This window comes from Sminthopsis crassicaudata, chromosome 3 (assembly GCF_048593235.1).
Source record: "Sminthopsis crassicaudata isolate SCR6 chromosome 3, ASM4859323v1, whole genome shotgun sequence".
Taxonomy (NCBI): domain Eukaryota; kingdom Metazoa; phylum Chordata; class Mammalia; order Dasyuromorphia; family Dasyuridae; genus Sminthopsis; species Sminthopsis crassicaudata.
This window is the reverse complement of record NC_133619.1, coordinates 303,963,805-303,980,981: the sequence shown is the minus strand read 5'-3', so window position 1 is coordinate 303,980,981 and position 17,177 is coordinate 303,963,805. Positions and strand designations below refer to the sequence as shown.

Genomic DNA, 17,177 nt, shown 5'->3' with positions numbered 1-17,177 from the left:
TCATCTGAAAGATATTTAATAATGAATGTTAACAATTTATTATTTTATATAAAATTAACAATAGTTTAGTTTTACTTGTTTTACTTCGCACTCTCTAAAACATTTTCCCAGGAGATTGGAGTCCTATATAGTAAGTTAACACAATAAGTGACATATCTGTAATATGGAAGTTGTATCTTAAAGAGATGACTACCCAAGTCCCAAGCAGCAATATAATGAAAAATATAACAGTTCAAGTTAATAACAATCATTTAAACAATCTAAAACTGATTGTACAATTGTATTACTCATCCTTCCACCATATTCCCCTGTTCTGTGCATTTAAAGACAATTTCTGAAAGGATTTCTTAATTTCTAACTTATGTTTCTGTGAACCCTTGACAATATTCTTGTAATTATGGGAAACAGTATGAAAGCCACTATGCTTTCTGGTTGGAACAAACTTCAATGCCTTTTCCCAATCACCAGTATTCTTAAGAGTTAATAATATACGCATCATTTGGTCTAAGGTGAGATTTTTACTTCCAATTTCCCACTGAAGATATCTGTCCAATGGAAGACGTTCACTTGCTACATTCAGTCGTTTTGCATTTGCATAGGATACTCGGGGTTGAGAACACTTATCAACAAAAGATCCAATTATATAAATTTTGTCATGTCTAAAAGTAGTCATAACATTGGGAGAATCAGCAGTTAAATAGATAAGACTTTCTTTTGGGAATATATCTATATGTGACTTTTCAGTTGTTGTCAAAAGCAAGTTGTTCCATTTCTCTTTATAACGATGAAGTAATTCTTTGTGGTAAGCACTGTCAACTCTGAGATTGCAAAAAAATATATGGAACGGATCTATATCTTTTCGATTGGCTCCTTCACTTTCTAAGAGTTGGCACACAGTGTTCTTCAAATCTCTTTCAGGCATGAAATTTTCATAAGCCATGTCAAAAACTAAAGGCTGGCCAAATATCATTGCCTGGGCATTTCTCCAATCCCATTCAGTTTTAAAAGCTCTATCCCGAAGTGGCAAGAGAAAAGTGTTCTTCAGCTCTGTTTTTTCAGATTCTTCGTCACTTCCAAGTTGTTTTTGCTTTTCAATTTCATCCATTTCTGCTCTCTTCCTTGCCTGTTTTTCTTTCTTAGCCTTTTTATGAATTTCCTTGATGTACAAAAATTTGAGCTTTTTCTTTTTGGACTTTTTGCTGGGACATTCTGCGATCATTTTGAGATCTTCATCACTAATATGTTCTGGCACTTCTCTGTTAAGCATTCTACACATCTCAATCCACTCTCTAGTCACTGTTAGAGGATCCTCTAAAATTGTTAAATTACTTTTTTCTTCTGGTAAATTAGATTTCATTGTATTTTTCCACTCATCCAAATCTATCTTCTCAACAGGTGGGACATTCTCCTTATTAGGATAGAACAAAAAAGGTGTTCTAGAAGACAAGTGTCTATGTAGAATGGTAAAATATAAACTTGCTCCTTTCTTATGATGGACAAATGGTATAACAGATCGTCTGGCAAAATGTCTCAAAAACATGAAACAGGCACTCATTTTGTAGGGGGTCTGGAAAACAAATATTATATAATAAAAATTTATTTAAATTTCACTTTACTTTATTAAGTAAATATATATTTTAAAAGAAATTTACTTTAAAGAAATGACACAAATAATGCTGCCTCAATCTCCTAAACAGTTGCTAATAATATTGGTCCAAATTATGCAGGTTATTTTATTTAATTTTTGGGGGGAGGGGATACACACATTTTTTCAAGTAGAAATCTGTGACAAATAATCATAACTTATTTATTTATTTTATTTTGTTGTTGTTCAGGCAATTGGGGTTAAGTGACTTGCCTAGGGTCACACAACTAGGAAGTGTTAAGTGTCTGAGACCATATTTGAACTCGGGTCCTCCTGAATTCAAGGCTAGTGCTCTATCTACTGCACCATCCAGCTGTCCCTAAATAAATAACTTTTAGGTACATCTTTGTTTAAGCTATAACTTGGGCTGAAGAAACCTATGGCCAACTTTGAAGTATTTATTATAAAAATTCTACAAGGATTCCACTGCTATTTAATAGCAGGGAATTAAGGACTACTGCAAGTAAACAGAAAAGAAAAGCACTATGAGGCAGAGCCAAGATAAGATTCTTAAAACATTTTCCATTCACGATTTCTTTTTGCCCGAAAAAATTTTGTGTGACCCTAGACATATAGGTATTCAAAAAAGATACACAAATCAAACATTGACTGATAATAAATCATAATTTTGCCCTCCAAATTCAGTTATGAGACCCCATATGAGGTCACAAACCAGTTTAAAGAAACTAGGGTTAGAGTCAGCAACCCAGCAGAACTCTCTCAACATTGTGCTCCAAACAACTTCAAAATAATGCCTCAAATAAAATTCGGGAGTGGTAGAGTCAACAAAAGGTCAGGTCAGACATTTTATATTTTTTAGCCAAAGAAAATTTAGGAGTTTGGCAGAGGAGCTCCATGACACTGGGGCTGAGGCCCGGTCCATAGCACATTGTATCAACCCCAGCAGGGTTTGGAGGTAATGGTAGCAGTAGCTTCAGGAGCTCTCAGCCCAGGTATAGTAAGAAGGCTGAACTGGTCACAAAGAGAGATATTACAGGGACCCTTTGCTGGCATTGGGTGGGTACTTTAATGCTCAAAGCAGTTCTGGGTCATAGTTCTCTGATGGAGAAGAGAGCTTGTGGTAGATTATACAAGGAAGTAGGAGCCCTGGTGGCAGTTCTTGGACAGGAAAGAATACTAGCACTTGCAGCTACAGGGAAGCAGGGGGCCCTTCCTGGATAAAAATCAGAGCACAGGGGAGAGCAGTGACCATATCATACCATTTTGGAAGCACTTGTAGAACTAACTGAAAACAGCAGTACAAAAAAAAAGATGGGCACAAAGCCTTTGTAATACCAGGTAAGCAGAGTCCCAATACAAAGTTCAAAGTCAAGAAAAAGGCCAGAAAAATGAGCAAACAGCAAAGAAAATTTTTCTATAAAAAGCTATTCCAATGGCATTGGAAGACCCAAACAAACTCAGAAGACAATAATGTGAAAACAATCATAAGCAATGCCTCAGGGAAAAAAAAAGGTAACTGGATACTAGCCCAACAAGAAACTCCTAAAGGATAAGTGGAAGAGGAAAAAAAATGGGGGAAGAAATAAGAATGCAAGAAATTATGAAAGTGGGTTAATAATCTACTACAAGAAGCAAAAAAAAAAAAAAAAAAAAAAAGAAAAAAAGAAAAAGATACTGAGGAAAATAACTTAAAAACAGAAATAATCGCATGGTAAAAGAGGTACAAAAAATTTGTTCAAGAAAAGAACTCTTTAAAAAGCAGGAATTGATCATATGGAAAAGGAGGTCCCAAAGCTCACTGAAAAAAATATTTCCTTAAAAATTAGAACTGGGTTAATGGAAACTAATGACCTCTATGAGACGCCGAGAAAATCAAAAAGAAGAAAAAGTAGAAGAAAATGTGAAATATCTCATCTGAAAAACAACAGATTTAGAAACTAGATCTAGGAGAGATAATATGATTAAATTATAAAGGAAAAATTGCTCAAATATCTTAGAATCTGAGGCTAAAATAGGAATGGAAAGAATTCACCCATGATTTTCTGATATTCCAAAATGAAAATTCCCAGAAATATTATAGTCCCAATTCTAGAACTCCCAGGTTAAGTAGAAAATTTTGCAAGCAGCAAGGAAGAAAATCATTTAGATTCTATGGAGGCACAGTTTAGGTTCAAATAAAATTTAGCAGCTTCCACATTAAAGGAGGGCTTGGGAAATGGTATTCTGGAAGGCAAATGAGGTAGGATTACAATCAAGATTAACATATCCAGCAAAACTCAGTATAATCTTCCAGGAGGGAAAATGAATATTTAATGAAAGGACTTTCAAGCATTCCTAATGAAAAGACCAGAGATGAACAGAAAATATGACATTCAAACACAAAACTACAGAGAAATATAAGGTAAAACTGAAAGAGTAAAGATAAAAGATTCAATAAAGCTAAACTATTTACATGGGAATATGATAGTAATCAAAATAACAACTTTATCATTTTTAGGGCAGTTAGGAGTCTATGTAGACAGATGGCATAAGTATCAATATGTTGGCATGTTCTGCCAAAAATATGAAAGGGTGAAAAAGAGATGCACTGGGAGAAGAGGGAAGGGAAAAGCAGAAAGGGGGAAATTTTCTCACATAAAAAGGTGTATAAGAAAGAGCTTTTATACTGGATGGGAAAATGGAGGAGTGAAAAATGACTAAAGCACAGATTCATTGGAATTGATTCAAAGAGGAAAGAATGTATGCGTATTATATGTATATATGAATGATATATATACACATATGTACATGCAAATAATACATTAATATATAAAACATATAAAGTACAAATAACAAAAACACACATGTAATAGTTATAACACACATACAAATTCAAATAGATATGTATGTTACCCACAAAGGGATATAAGAAAATGAGGATAGACATCATAAAAGGGTAGATGGATGAAGGGTAGTGGTCAAAAATAAAACAGACTTTTGAGGAGGAAAAGGATAAAAAGAGAAAAGAAGAAAAAGAGATGGACAGAAATAGAAATCATTACTGTAAAAGTGAAAGAGGTAAGCTTCACCTATAAACAAAAGCAGATAGAATAGATTATAAACCAGAATTTAGCAATATGTTATTTTTAAGATATACAAAATAGTGACACATTTTAAAATAGAGGGCTGGAACAAAATCTCATATGATTTAGCTGAAATAAAAAAGGCAGGGATAGAAATCATGATCGAAAAGGAAAAGCAAAAAGAGATCTAAAGAGATAATCAGGGAAACTACATCCTACTAAAAAGTATCATACACAATGAATAGCAAAAATTTGTACACAAAATTTTTCTAATAGAGATCTCATTTCTCAGAGAACTAAATCAAATGTTAAAACAAAACAAACACTATTCCTTAATAAACACTAAATAATAATAAATAATAAACTTAAAAACACTATTCCTTAATAGTCAAAGGATATGAACAGCCACTTTTCAGAAGTCAAAGCTATTTACAATTATATGGAAAAAATACTCTAAATATTACTCATTAGAGAAATATAAATTGAAACAACACCTCACACCTCTTAGAAATGACAAATACAAGAAGAGATGAGGGAAATAGGTGCACTAAGGCACTGTTGGTACAGTTGTAAACTTGTTCAATCATTCGAAACTATGCCCAAATCCTCTGACAGAGACCACTATACCACACTAATGCCACTACTAGATCTGTACTCCAAAGAGACCAAAGAAAAAGTTCTATGTAAAAAATGTATAACTTCTTTCTGAGGTAGCAAAGAACTAGAAATGAAAGGGAAGCTCATCATCTGAGGAATGGGTAAGTTGTGCCCAGTTTGTGATACTATTTTGCTATAAGAAATGACAAAATGATAAGGGGTGGAAGGGTGGGGTATGGTTTCAGAAAGACATGGAAAGACCTAAGTAAAGTGAGGCAAAATAAAAGTGAGGAGATGGAAGTATTAGGCAATGTTGTCACGATAATCTGGGAAACATTTGGTTACTCTGATCAATTGAAAGATCCAAGACAATTCCAAAGTACTTCATGATGAAAAAATGCTGTCTATTTCTAGAGAGAAATGGAGAATTCTGGGTGCAAAATTGAAGTAAAATTTTCTCACTTTATTTTTCTGGCCTTGGAGATGGGGGTACAATATGACTAATATAAAAATATTTCATATATATAAAAAACATATATTGCTTGCCTTCTCAGTGAGTGAGGGAGATAATTTGAAACTAACAATGTAAAAATAAAAGAAAGCTAAAAAGAAATACTAAGTTAGGGGAAAAAATGCACTAATTGAATCCAAAGTAATTGATCTCTTCTCCCATAATGTTTCCTTACTGCTTTTAGAGACTAAATTTTGATTGTCATACAGAAAAATCTAAAAACTCAAATCTTAAGAACTAAAGAGAAAAGATTAATGGGGCCATGACAGACATCTAGTAAGGGAGGGTGGAAGAAAGAATTGATATCCCATGCTCACCATTCTCAAAAGGAAGCTGTTTAGATATATAGAATTCCATATTAAAATTAGTGACATTACTGCAATAATTAAATGGCACAATTTTGCAAGGAAAAGAAAACTTGTAGCTCTAAGTATTAAAATGCTCAGCTGCTTCAGATACTATTAAAATATGAAAATTTCTAGAAAATGAGAAATAATTTCTAATGTTAATATGTCATACTTTTATTTTACTCATTTAAATTTCTTACTACAATTTCATATTTCAAAAACTCCTGTTCAGTTATAAAGATAAGTAATCCCTTACCCAGCAATGGGTTGATTTTGGGAGCAGTCTTCTTTATTGACTTGTAGATCTTTCCACTAAGGGATGTAGATCAAAAGAGCACAATGCATCTCACTTTAACGGTATCATCACACCATCTCTCATAAAGCTCTTAAACTCCAAACACATGTGTAGTTTTCTTGGTGGGGAACCACACTAAAAAAAAAAAATTAACATTTTGCATTATTCCATTTCTAGTGTTTAAAAAGCAAACCATGTACATGATACTGGGAATGGGAAGGTTTCTGGCTCCTGTACTAAACGCTCTTAAGGGATGCAGGAATGCATTTTTGATTCGGAGAAAACCTATTTTAAAACTCTCTGATCCTCAGTTTTCACTCGTACGATGATTATTAATTTATTACTACCACAGGAAAGTTGCGAGAGCGGCAGGAAAACGAGACTGTACCATTCAAATAATTCTATCCGTGAATTTTTTTTTTTTGCCGTGTTCCGGCTCTTTCCCTTCGTTGATCCCCTGCTTCACTCAGTAGGCCTAAGATGTAAAAGTTAAATGGATCCCGACACCGAAGGAAAAGAAGTTAATATAGGGACTCACCCTCAGACACCGCGAGAGAACTTCCCAGACCCGACCCGGAAGTTGTCTTGAGGTCACATAAGCGCGGGAAGGGAAGTCCTGTCTCCATGCCCACGCTACGCAGCATTGCACGTCACGCCGAGAGGAATCTTACGTAGGACGCCCTGCGTACGGAAGCTCATGTGTTAGTGGTTGCTGAGTGTTTCTGCCCGGAGTCTGAGAGCGGAGTCGTGTGTTTGTTTCTCAGTTTGTTTGCTAGAGTCTTGTTTGTCTTTCCGTTTACTGGTAGAGGGTGGTGAATGGGAAGCTTGGAGCCACTAATTCCTATTCTTGACTCTTCGGTAAATCCCAGATTTACCGAGTTTCCCCAGGCATTGCCCAGCCCAGCCCACGTGGTTTGGCCGGCTCTCCCTCGGGACTGAGGCCTGGGGCTAGAGGTTTACAGCAAAACGCTTAAAGATTCGTTTTTCTCGTTAATAGTTATGATTATGTCACTACCAATTTTTCTCCAGTGGCTCCCAATTGCTTCCAGAGTAAAATCCCAAATGCTGTCTGCAATCTGCAGCTTCCTATAGAAACGGGTTGTGGTCCCTTTAAGAAACTATTTCCTATTGATCTGTGATTCCTTTCAGATTCCCGGCCTCTCCTGGCGGAGGCATATAGTCTCCAAACAAGTTGTTTTTCCAGGATTCCAGGGCCTTTGATTTAATTACAAATCCTGGTCAAAAAGCATCCCTTTGAATTGCAATAAGAGATCCGGGCTTGTCCCAGCCCCCATTCTGACTTGTTTGGGCCACCCAGCCCCCCGTATAGTTCTGATCTGCTAGGACTGTCCCAACCCCCTCCCCCCAAAAAAAACACTCAATAAAATAACTTCCATCAATAAGGTCTTTTTCAGATGGACCTTGGCAGCCCTTTTTACTGCCAGGACCTTCTGTTCACTGAGAACTGCATTCTTAGTGCAAAACTCCATTTTCCATAGATCTGGCACTATAGAAGTCAGTCTCTTGGTAAACTGATTTCTATCCAACAATAAACTTTCATTTTGCAACCTATATTCGGGAATGAGTGAGTTCTTTCACGCCTAGAACTTGAGGCTGATTTAAAGGGGATTCTTGATTTAATGAGAATTCTTAATAACTCTCTTATAGTCACTAACCTCTAGACCACCAGGAATCTAGACCACTCAAACAGCATCAATATCATAACTCCCATTCCAAGCATTCCTTTCCAACCAAACTGAACAAATTGTACTGCCAGGGAGCTGGTGTTTTCCTGCCCTTTTACCTTGGCTCATGCTGTTCGTTATCCCTGGAATGCTCTCCAGTCCGAAAACTGGCTTTTTAGTAATGCTGTAAATTTTTAAAGTAGACTGCTAGTGTATTTTCCTTATTCCACAAAAAGGGGCATAAAATGAAAGATTTACTGCTTTTAAATAAATAAAACTCAGCTGGTTTCAGTGCAAATGGAATCCAAGGTGGTGGAAAATACAATACAGAGTGAAGAATACATGATGTGGATGCTTAAAATGTCAGGAAGTTGCTTCAGCAGAAGCTTTCTATAGGGCCTGGTTTAGGAACATGTCAGTGCAAAAATGATGACATGCTCCTAAACCATCATATTATTTCAAAATCTTTCTTCCTCACCCCTTTCCAAAGAGTCATAACATAAACATATAATTTTTTTTAAAAGAGGAAAGAAGTCAGTACAACAGATACATTGAAAAAAAATCTGAAAACCTGTACAATGTTTAAGATTTGTGAATCTCTCACTTCCACAAAAGAATAGGGTAGGAATCGTCTCTTGTATCTCTTCATCCCAATCATGCATTATCTTTATAATTTTGTTACGTGCGCTTTTGATATTTTTGGATATGGAATTATTCTTTTTACATTGTTGCTCTGAAGTACAAAGACAAGCAAAGAGTAAAGGTAAGGGGATGGAATAGAATCTTATTATGCTGCAGCTGAAGGGGTATCCATTGTAATCTCAGACAAAGCAAAAACAAAAAAAGTTCTAATTAAAATAGATAAGGAAGGAAACTATGTTTTACTAAAAAGTACCATAAACAATGAAGTAATAGCTGTAACAAAGATATATGTACCAAATGGCACAGGCAATAAACTATCCTAGTGAGGTTCTCAACTTTCCTCTCTCAGAACTAGAAAAATCTAACTAAAAATAAACAAAGCAATTAAGGAGGTGATTAGAATTTTAGAAAAGTTGTACATGATAAACCATTAGAGAAAAATGATTGGGAATAAAAAGAAATATACCTTTTTCTCAATAGTACATGACAAGACTGATTAATATAAAAACCTCACAACCAAATGCAAAAAAATTAAAATGCATGCTTTTTGCATAATAGTGCAATAAAAACTACATTCAATAAACAGCAACAGATCTTTGAAATTAATAGGAAACTAGTCTAATTTTAAGAATAAGTGGGCCATAGCAGCTAGGTGGAGCACTGTGTAGAGCACCAGCCCTGAAGTCAGGAGGACTTGAGTTCAAATCTGGTCTCTCTCTGACATGTCTCAGCTGTGTGACAGTGGGCAAGTCACTTAATCCAATTGCCTCAGCAAAAAAACAAACAAACAAATAAATAAATAAATAAAAAGTGGGTCAAAGAACAAATGATAGAATTTATTTCATTAAAAAGAAAGATAACATATCAAAATTTGGGGGATATAGCCAAAATCGTACTTAGGGAAAATTTTAAGCTCAAAATGTTTACATCATTAAAATGGAGAAAGAAAAATCTAAAAAAACCTAGAAAAATATCAAATGTTAAATCCCCAGTTAAACCCAAGTTGGAAATCCTGAAAATCAAAAGAGCCATTAATATAATTGAAAGTAAAAACAAATCATTGAACTAATAATAAAGCTAGGAATTCATTTTATGGGGAAAAAATAAAATAGATAAACCATTGGTTAATTTGATCAAAAAAAAAAGAAAAGAAAAATCATCAGTATCAAAAATGGAAAGGGTAACATCTCCAATGAAGAGGAAATTAAAGCAATAATTAGGAGCTATTTTGCCCATTATATGCCAATAAATCTGACAATCTAAGCAAAATTGATAGATATTTACAAAAATATAAATTGCTCAGATTAAGAAAAAACAAAAGAGGATACTTAAATTACCCAATATTAGAAAAAAATTGAATAAGCCATCAATGTACTCCTTAAAAAATAATCCCCAGAGCCAGATAGATTCAGAAGTGAATTCTACTAAACATTTAAAGAACAATTAATCCCAATACTATATAAATTATTTGGACAAATAGGTGAAGGAGTCTTACTCAATTCCTTTTATGACACAAATATAATGTTGATATCTAAACCAGGAAGAGCAAAAACAGAGAAAGAAAATTATAGACCAATTTCCCTAATGAATATTGATGCAAAAATGTAAATAAAATGCTAGTAAGAGGATAACAACAAGATATCACAAAGATCATATGCTATAACTAGGTGAGAGTTACACTAGAAGTGCAGGTAAGACTGGTTCAATATTAGGAGAATTATCAGCATGATTGATCACATTAAAAAATCAAAAGAACTCATGTGATTATTTCAATAGATGTAGAAAAAAACTCAACAAAACACAAAAGTGATTCTTATTAAAAACAGTAGAGAGCATAGGAAAAAATGGAGCTTTTCTTAAAATGATCAGCAAATATTGTCTGTAATGGGAATAACTTAAAATCCATCCCATTTTCACGGTAGTATTAATGCTGTATATTGTTTTCTTGGATCTGCTTATTTACTCTTCATTATGAAGATATTTCATGAAGATTTTCTCATGCTTTTCTATATTTATCACATACATAAATTTTTATAGCATGGTAATATTGCTTTATGTTCATGTACTACAACTTGTTCTGCCATTCTCCAGTTGATTACTTTCCAATTCTTTGCTATCATAAAAAGTACTATTATTAATAAATGAGTACTTTCTTCTTATTGATAATATCCTTGTAATATAAGCCTGATAGTGGAGTCTCTGGTTAAAAGATTATGGACAATTTATTTTCATAATTCCAAATTACTTTCCCAAGTGATTATACCATTTCACAGCTCCACCAACCTTTAATGTGCTTATTATTCTACAATCCCTCTAATATTTATTGTTTTTATTTTTTGTTATCTTTGCCAATTTTCAGGATGTAAGGTGAAAACTTAGGATTTTTAAAATATTCATTTCTATTACTAGTGATTTAGAACTTTTTTATGATTGTGAATACTTTGCAATTCAGTCCTTTTAAGTGATATTTGTACACAGATAATTTTTGAGCATTTATCTATGGAAGAATCACTATTATTATATTAGTAATTTCCCCATACATAATACACAATGTGTATATATGTATATATATATATATATGTGCATATACACAATATACACATATACATATAATTTTAGAGACTAATTTCTTATCAGATACACATATGTAATCTATTTATATATATGTACATATGTATATATATACATATGTATATACATACATATACACACATATATATGTAATCTTTGATACTAAATCCTTATCAGAGAATTTTGAAAGAAATTTTGAAATCCCCCTATCTAACTATCCTTCTTATCCTAGGTACATCTATTTTGTCTGTACAGAAGTTTTTCAGTTTTGTATAATAAGTTATATCTTTTATCTTTTGTAATTGCCCCTTTCTATTTGATTCAAAATACATTTATTCATAGCTGTGAAAGGATGTGCTTTTCTTCTCTCTCTCTCTCTCTTTTTAATTTTGATCTTCAATATTAAGGTTGCATGTCCATTTAGAATGTATTGTGGAATTTGGCATAAAAGTAAATCTAAACTTAATTTCTCCCAAACTGTTTTCCAGTTTTCCCCAATAGTTTTTATTTAGGGCTTTTCCCTAAGTTACTTAAATTTCCCACTTTATCAAAAACTAAGCTATTGAGTTCCATTCTTTCTGATTCTTCTTAGTCTATTCAATTTTACTGAGGTCTCTGTTCTTTTAAATAAATATCAGATGACTGCTGCTTTATAATTTGAGTTCTTGAAAGTCTTCCTTAAAGATCTCCCTCCTTTATATCTGCTTTCATCATTTCCCCTTGACATTTTAGGTGGTTTTAATTTTTTCATCTGAAAATTGTCTGTTCATAGTTTTGACCATTTATCAGTTGGGAATGACTTATATTTTTATAAATTTGACTTAGTTCTCTATATATTTTAGAAATGAGGCCTTTATTAGAAACATTGGCTATAATAATCATTTCCCAGTGGTGGTATTGTCACTACAAAAAGGGCTGCCACATTTTTGCAAATGTGATTCCTTTTCCCTTTTTTATGCAGATCTGTTGTTTTTATGAAAGCATTTTGTTATTGTTTGATCAAGTTCTGTAAAATATATCCTAGGCAATTTGATTGGCATATAATACAGGTAAAAGTTACTATGGTGGAATACATTTTTATTACATCTGCATAGCATAGACATGAACACTGAATATTGTTCCATATAATTAAATTGTTTTATGTTTCTTTAAGGTCCACTTTGTAATTGAACCTGTTAGGCTTTGTGTGCTCGGATAAATTGATCCCTAGATATTTCAAGCATTTTGTAGTTTTTTGGAATGGGATTTTCTTTTTTGTTATTTTTTTGGGGGTTTTGTTATTATTATATAAAAGTGTGATTGATGTTTGAGAGTTTATTTTGTAGCCTACAACTTTATTGAGTCTATTCATTGTCTCAAATAGGATTTTTATTGATTCTCTAGGATTTTCTACATGTCACTATATTATCAGCAAATAGGGATAATTTTGTCTCTCTTTTTAAACCTATTTTAAGTTATTTTTCTTATCTTGTTGGTGTTTCTAGCATTTCCCAAACTATATCAAGTAATAGTGTGAAGAGTGGACTTCCTTTTTTTCATATTGGTATTTATTAGAAAACATTCTAGCATATCCCCATTTTTAGTTTTAGAAAGATGTTTTTTTTTTTTATGACATTATAAAAATTTGGAAGCTTTTTAGTATATTGTATTTTTTATAAAGACTTTTTCAGCATTTGTATATATATTTGAGATAATCATGCATTTTTGGTTTTTAATATGATTTATTATGTTAATTGTTTTACTAAATTTTTTTTTTTTCCCTGAGGCTGGGGTTAAGTGACTTTCCCAGGGTCACACAGATAGGAAGTGTTAAGTGTCTGAGACCACATTTGAACTCCGGTCCTCCAGAATTCAGGGCCGGTGCTTTATCCACTGCACCACCTAGCTGTCCTAATTGTTTTCCTAATGTTGAACCATTCTTTCATCCCTGGTAGAAATCCCACTTGATCAAAACAAATGATTTCTTTGATAAATCACTGTGTTGTCTTTCACAGGTTTTAAAATTTTTTGAGTTCATTAATGATTTTGGCCTGCAGCTTTCTTTTTGGGGTTTTCTTTCCCTGGTATTAGGTTTATATTTATTTTATAAAAGCATTTTAGTAGTGTATTTTCTCTACTCTAGAGAATAATTTGTGAAGTATGGACTAATTATTTGTTCTTTAAAAGTTTGATAGAATTCTTATAAGAATCCATCAGGACCTGGAGTTCTTTTCTTTAATAGTTTATTTGCAGTAGATATATTTCCTTTTTGGAGATTGGATTGTTTAATATCTCTAGTCTTCTGATATGTGGGATATTTTATATTTTTGAAGATATTCCTTTATTTCTTTTATGGACTCAGTTTTGTTAAGCATATAACTACATAATAAGCAATTTGTGTGCACAGTGGATAGAGCTCCTTGCTTGGATTCAGGAAGATCTGAATTCAAATGTGACTTCAGATATTTATTAGATGTGTGATCAGGGTAAGTCACTTAATCCTATTTGCCTCAATTTCCTCATCTGTAAAATAAGCTGGAGAAGGAAATGGCAAACCACTTTAATATCTTTGCCAAGAAAACCTCAAATGAGGTCAGAAAGAGCTGTCTATAATTGAAAAGACTAAACAACAACAAATGCACAATATGTTCTGATTATTATTTTTTAAAAATTTCTAATTTTTTTTTTTTTGTGATTTGACCTTACTCATTTGCAAGCTTTGATTTGATTTTCTGACCTCTTCTTTTTTAATGAGATTAGTTAAATTCTTACAATTTTATTAGTCTTTTAAAGAACTCTGTTCTCTTGCCATAAGCCTGGAAGATAATATATTCCATATACTTCTCATTTTCTTATATCTCCCTTTATATGCTAGTTATATATATATATATGTATATATATATATATTTATATATATATATACATATATATATATATAAAACTAGCATATATATAGTATATATATACTATATATATAAAACTAGCATATATATAGTATATATATATATATATATATATATATATATATATATATATATATATATATATATATATATAAAACTATATATATACCTTTTGACCTTATCTTGATAAATGGTGTAAAATATTATTTATGCTCCATTTCTGCCAGACCATTTTTAATTTTCTCAAGAAAATTTTCCAGTAAATTCTCATCCCCATAGCTTAAAGCTTTTAATTTGTCAAACACAAGATTACTATAATAATTTAATACAGTGTGTTATATGTCTTCTCTGTTGCACTGACTAATCTTTTTATTTCTTAGTACTAGATAATTTTGATAATTAATATATAGTTTAAGATCTGGTACTGCTAAAATTCCTTCCTTTACTTCTTTTTTTTTTTTTTTTTTTCCTCCACTAATTCCTTGACCTTTTGTTTTTTCCAAATGTAATTTATTATTTTTTTCCTAGCTCAACAAAATGATTTTTTTGGTAATTATAATTGAGATGGCATTAAATAAATAGATTAGTTTGGTACAATTGTCATTTTAATGATATTGGACCTACTTATCTGTGAACAATCAATATTTCTCCAATTGTTTAAATATGACTTTATTTGTATAAAAAGATTTATAGTTCTGTCCATGCAGAGTCTGATTTTATCTTGGAAGGTATAGTCTGAGGTGTTTTATATTATTTTATATTATAAAATAATATTTTATATTATATATATTATAAAAAATATTTTATATTATAAAATAATAATAAATAATAAAGTTATCATGTATAATAAATAAAATTATTTAAACATTTTCAGTAATTTGTAATTTTAAATTATTTTTATTTTAAATCTCTTCCTGGAAATGCTGATGATTTATGTTGGCTTATTATATGTCCTGCTACTTGGTTAAAATTATTTATTTTTCAACTAAGTTTTAGTTGAATATCTAAGACATTCCAAGTATATCATCATATCTACCAAAAAAAAAGAGATAGTTTTATTACTTCATTGCTCATTCTGATTTCTTTAATTGTTTTTCTCATTGCTGTCTAGCATTTCTAAAATTGAATAATATTGGTGATAGTAGCCATCTTTGTTTCATGCTTGATCTTATTTGGGAAGGCTTCTAGTGAATCTCCATTCCAAATAATGCTTCCTGATAGTTTTAGGCAGGTGCTTTTTAGTGTTTTAAGAAAAAAAAAATTCCATTAATATCTTTGGTTCAAGTGTTTCCAATAGGAATGAATGTTGTGTTTTATAAAAAAAATTTTTTTTGCCTCTATAATTATATGATTTTTGTTAATTTTAATAGATTTCCTCATGTTAAACCATTATATATGCCAGCTTTACTGTATAAATCCCACTGGATCAGAATGTATAATCTGTGATTATTTTTGTATTCTCCCAGTCCAATATATGTTAAACATGGTAGAAATGTTAAGTCCAATATATGCATTATATGTTTATACAATTATTGTGCTGCATAAGAAAAATCAAATCAAGTCAGTAAAAAAAAAAAAGAAGCAGAATAAAATACAGCACCATATTTATTTCATAAAAGAAGTTACTTGGCAAGACCCCTTTGCTTATTGTTTCAAATGATTTAACATTGAAATTAGTTGATCTTTAGATGCCTGGCAGAATTAACTTGCAAATCCATTTACTTCTGATGCTTTTTTCCTTTGGAAACTTTTTTATAGTCGTTTTAACTCTTTTTTTTTTAATAGATTTATTCAGATATTTTAATTATCTTTTCTGTTAATCTAGGAAATTTATGTTTTTGTAAGTATCCTCCATTTTACTTAGATTCTTAAATTTATTGGAATTTAATTAGACAAAAATAACTTCTTATAATTATTCTACATAATTCTTATAATCATACATATAATGATATAATTCTCATAATAATTTATTTCATCTTCATGAGTGGTATATGCACCCTCTTCATTTTTGATGCTACTAATTTGACTTTTCTTTATCTTTTAAAAAAATCATATTAACCAATGGTCTATTGGTTTTTTTTTCCCCTCACAAAACAAACTTGAAGTTTTATTAATTCAGTAGTTTTCTTACACTAATTTGATAATCTCATTTTTAATTTTTAAGATTTCCAATTTGATATTTAATTGGGGATTTTAAATTTATTCTTTTTCTATTTTTAAAAATTACATACCAGTTCATTGGTTCTTTCTGTTTCATTGACATAATAAACATTTAGGAATATGTTTTCCTTTGATTACTGCCTTACTGCATCTCATAGGTTTTAGTATGTTGTCTCATTATTGTCATTTTCTTTAATGAAATTATTCTTTATTATAATTTTTCTTTAACCCACTCATTCTTTAATATCAGAGTGTTTTGTCCCCATTTAATTTTTGATCTGTTTCCATGGCCCCTTATTAAATATAATTTTTATTAATTATGATCTGGAAAGGATATATTTAGTATTTCTGCTTTTCTACATTTAAATATACAGTTTTTATGTCCTAATATATGGCCAATTTTTGCAGGTCATATACCATCCAAATATATATATTTTCTATTCCCATTTAATTCTCTCCAGACAGCTATATTATATATAATTGTATTTGTCTCCTTAATTTTTCGTTTAGCTTTATCTAATTTTGAGACTGAAGTCCCCCCAAATTATAGTTTTCCTATTTCTATTGGTAATTCATTTATCTTTTCCTTTATAATTTGGATGTTATAGCATTTGTGCACATAGGTTTCATATTGATAGAATTATTACTGTTATTCTTATTGTTTTATTATTATAATTACTAATATTTCATTATGTATGGTATCTTTCATCATAATGTCATTTTCCTGTTTATCTCTTTTAATAAGATCTATTTTTAGCTTTAACTTTGCTGGAAACCATGATTGCTACCCTTTTGCCTCAGCTGAAGCATAATAAATTC

General features: G+C 31.4%; 1 protein-coding gene across 1 annotated transcript; it reads right to left on the bottom strand.

Moving 5' to 3' along the window:
• TRMT10C (tRNA methyltransferase 10C, mitochondrial RNase P subunit) lies at positions 1-7,043 on the bottom strand. The gene is made up of 3 exons (XM_074301059.1): positions 6,957-7,043; positions 6,380-6,553; positions 1-1,567 (listed from the first exon to the last, which is right to left on the bottom strand). The coding sequence occupies exon 3, from the start codon at positions 1,553-1,555 to the stop codon at positions 284-286; it is 1,272 nt and encodes a 423-aa protein (XP_074157160.1). The 5' UTR covers positions 1,556-1,567; positions 6,380-6,553; positions 6,957-7,043; the 3' UTR covers positions 1-283.
• Between the last annotated feature and the right edge of the window lie 10,134 nt (positions 7,044-17,177).

Coding starts and splice junctions, on each gene's coding strand:
- TRMT10C (XM_074301059.1), bottom strand. CDS start 1,555: ATGAGTGCCTGTTTCATGTTTTTGAGACATTTTGCCAGACGATCTGTT.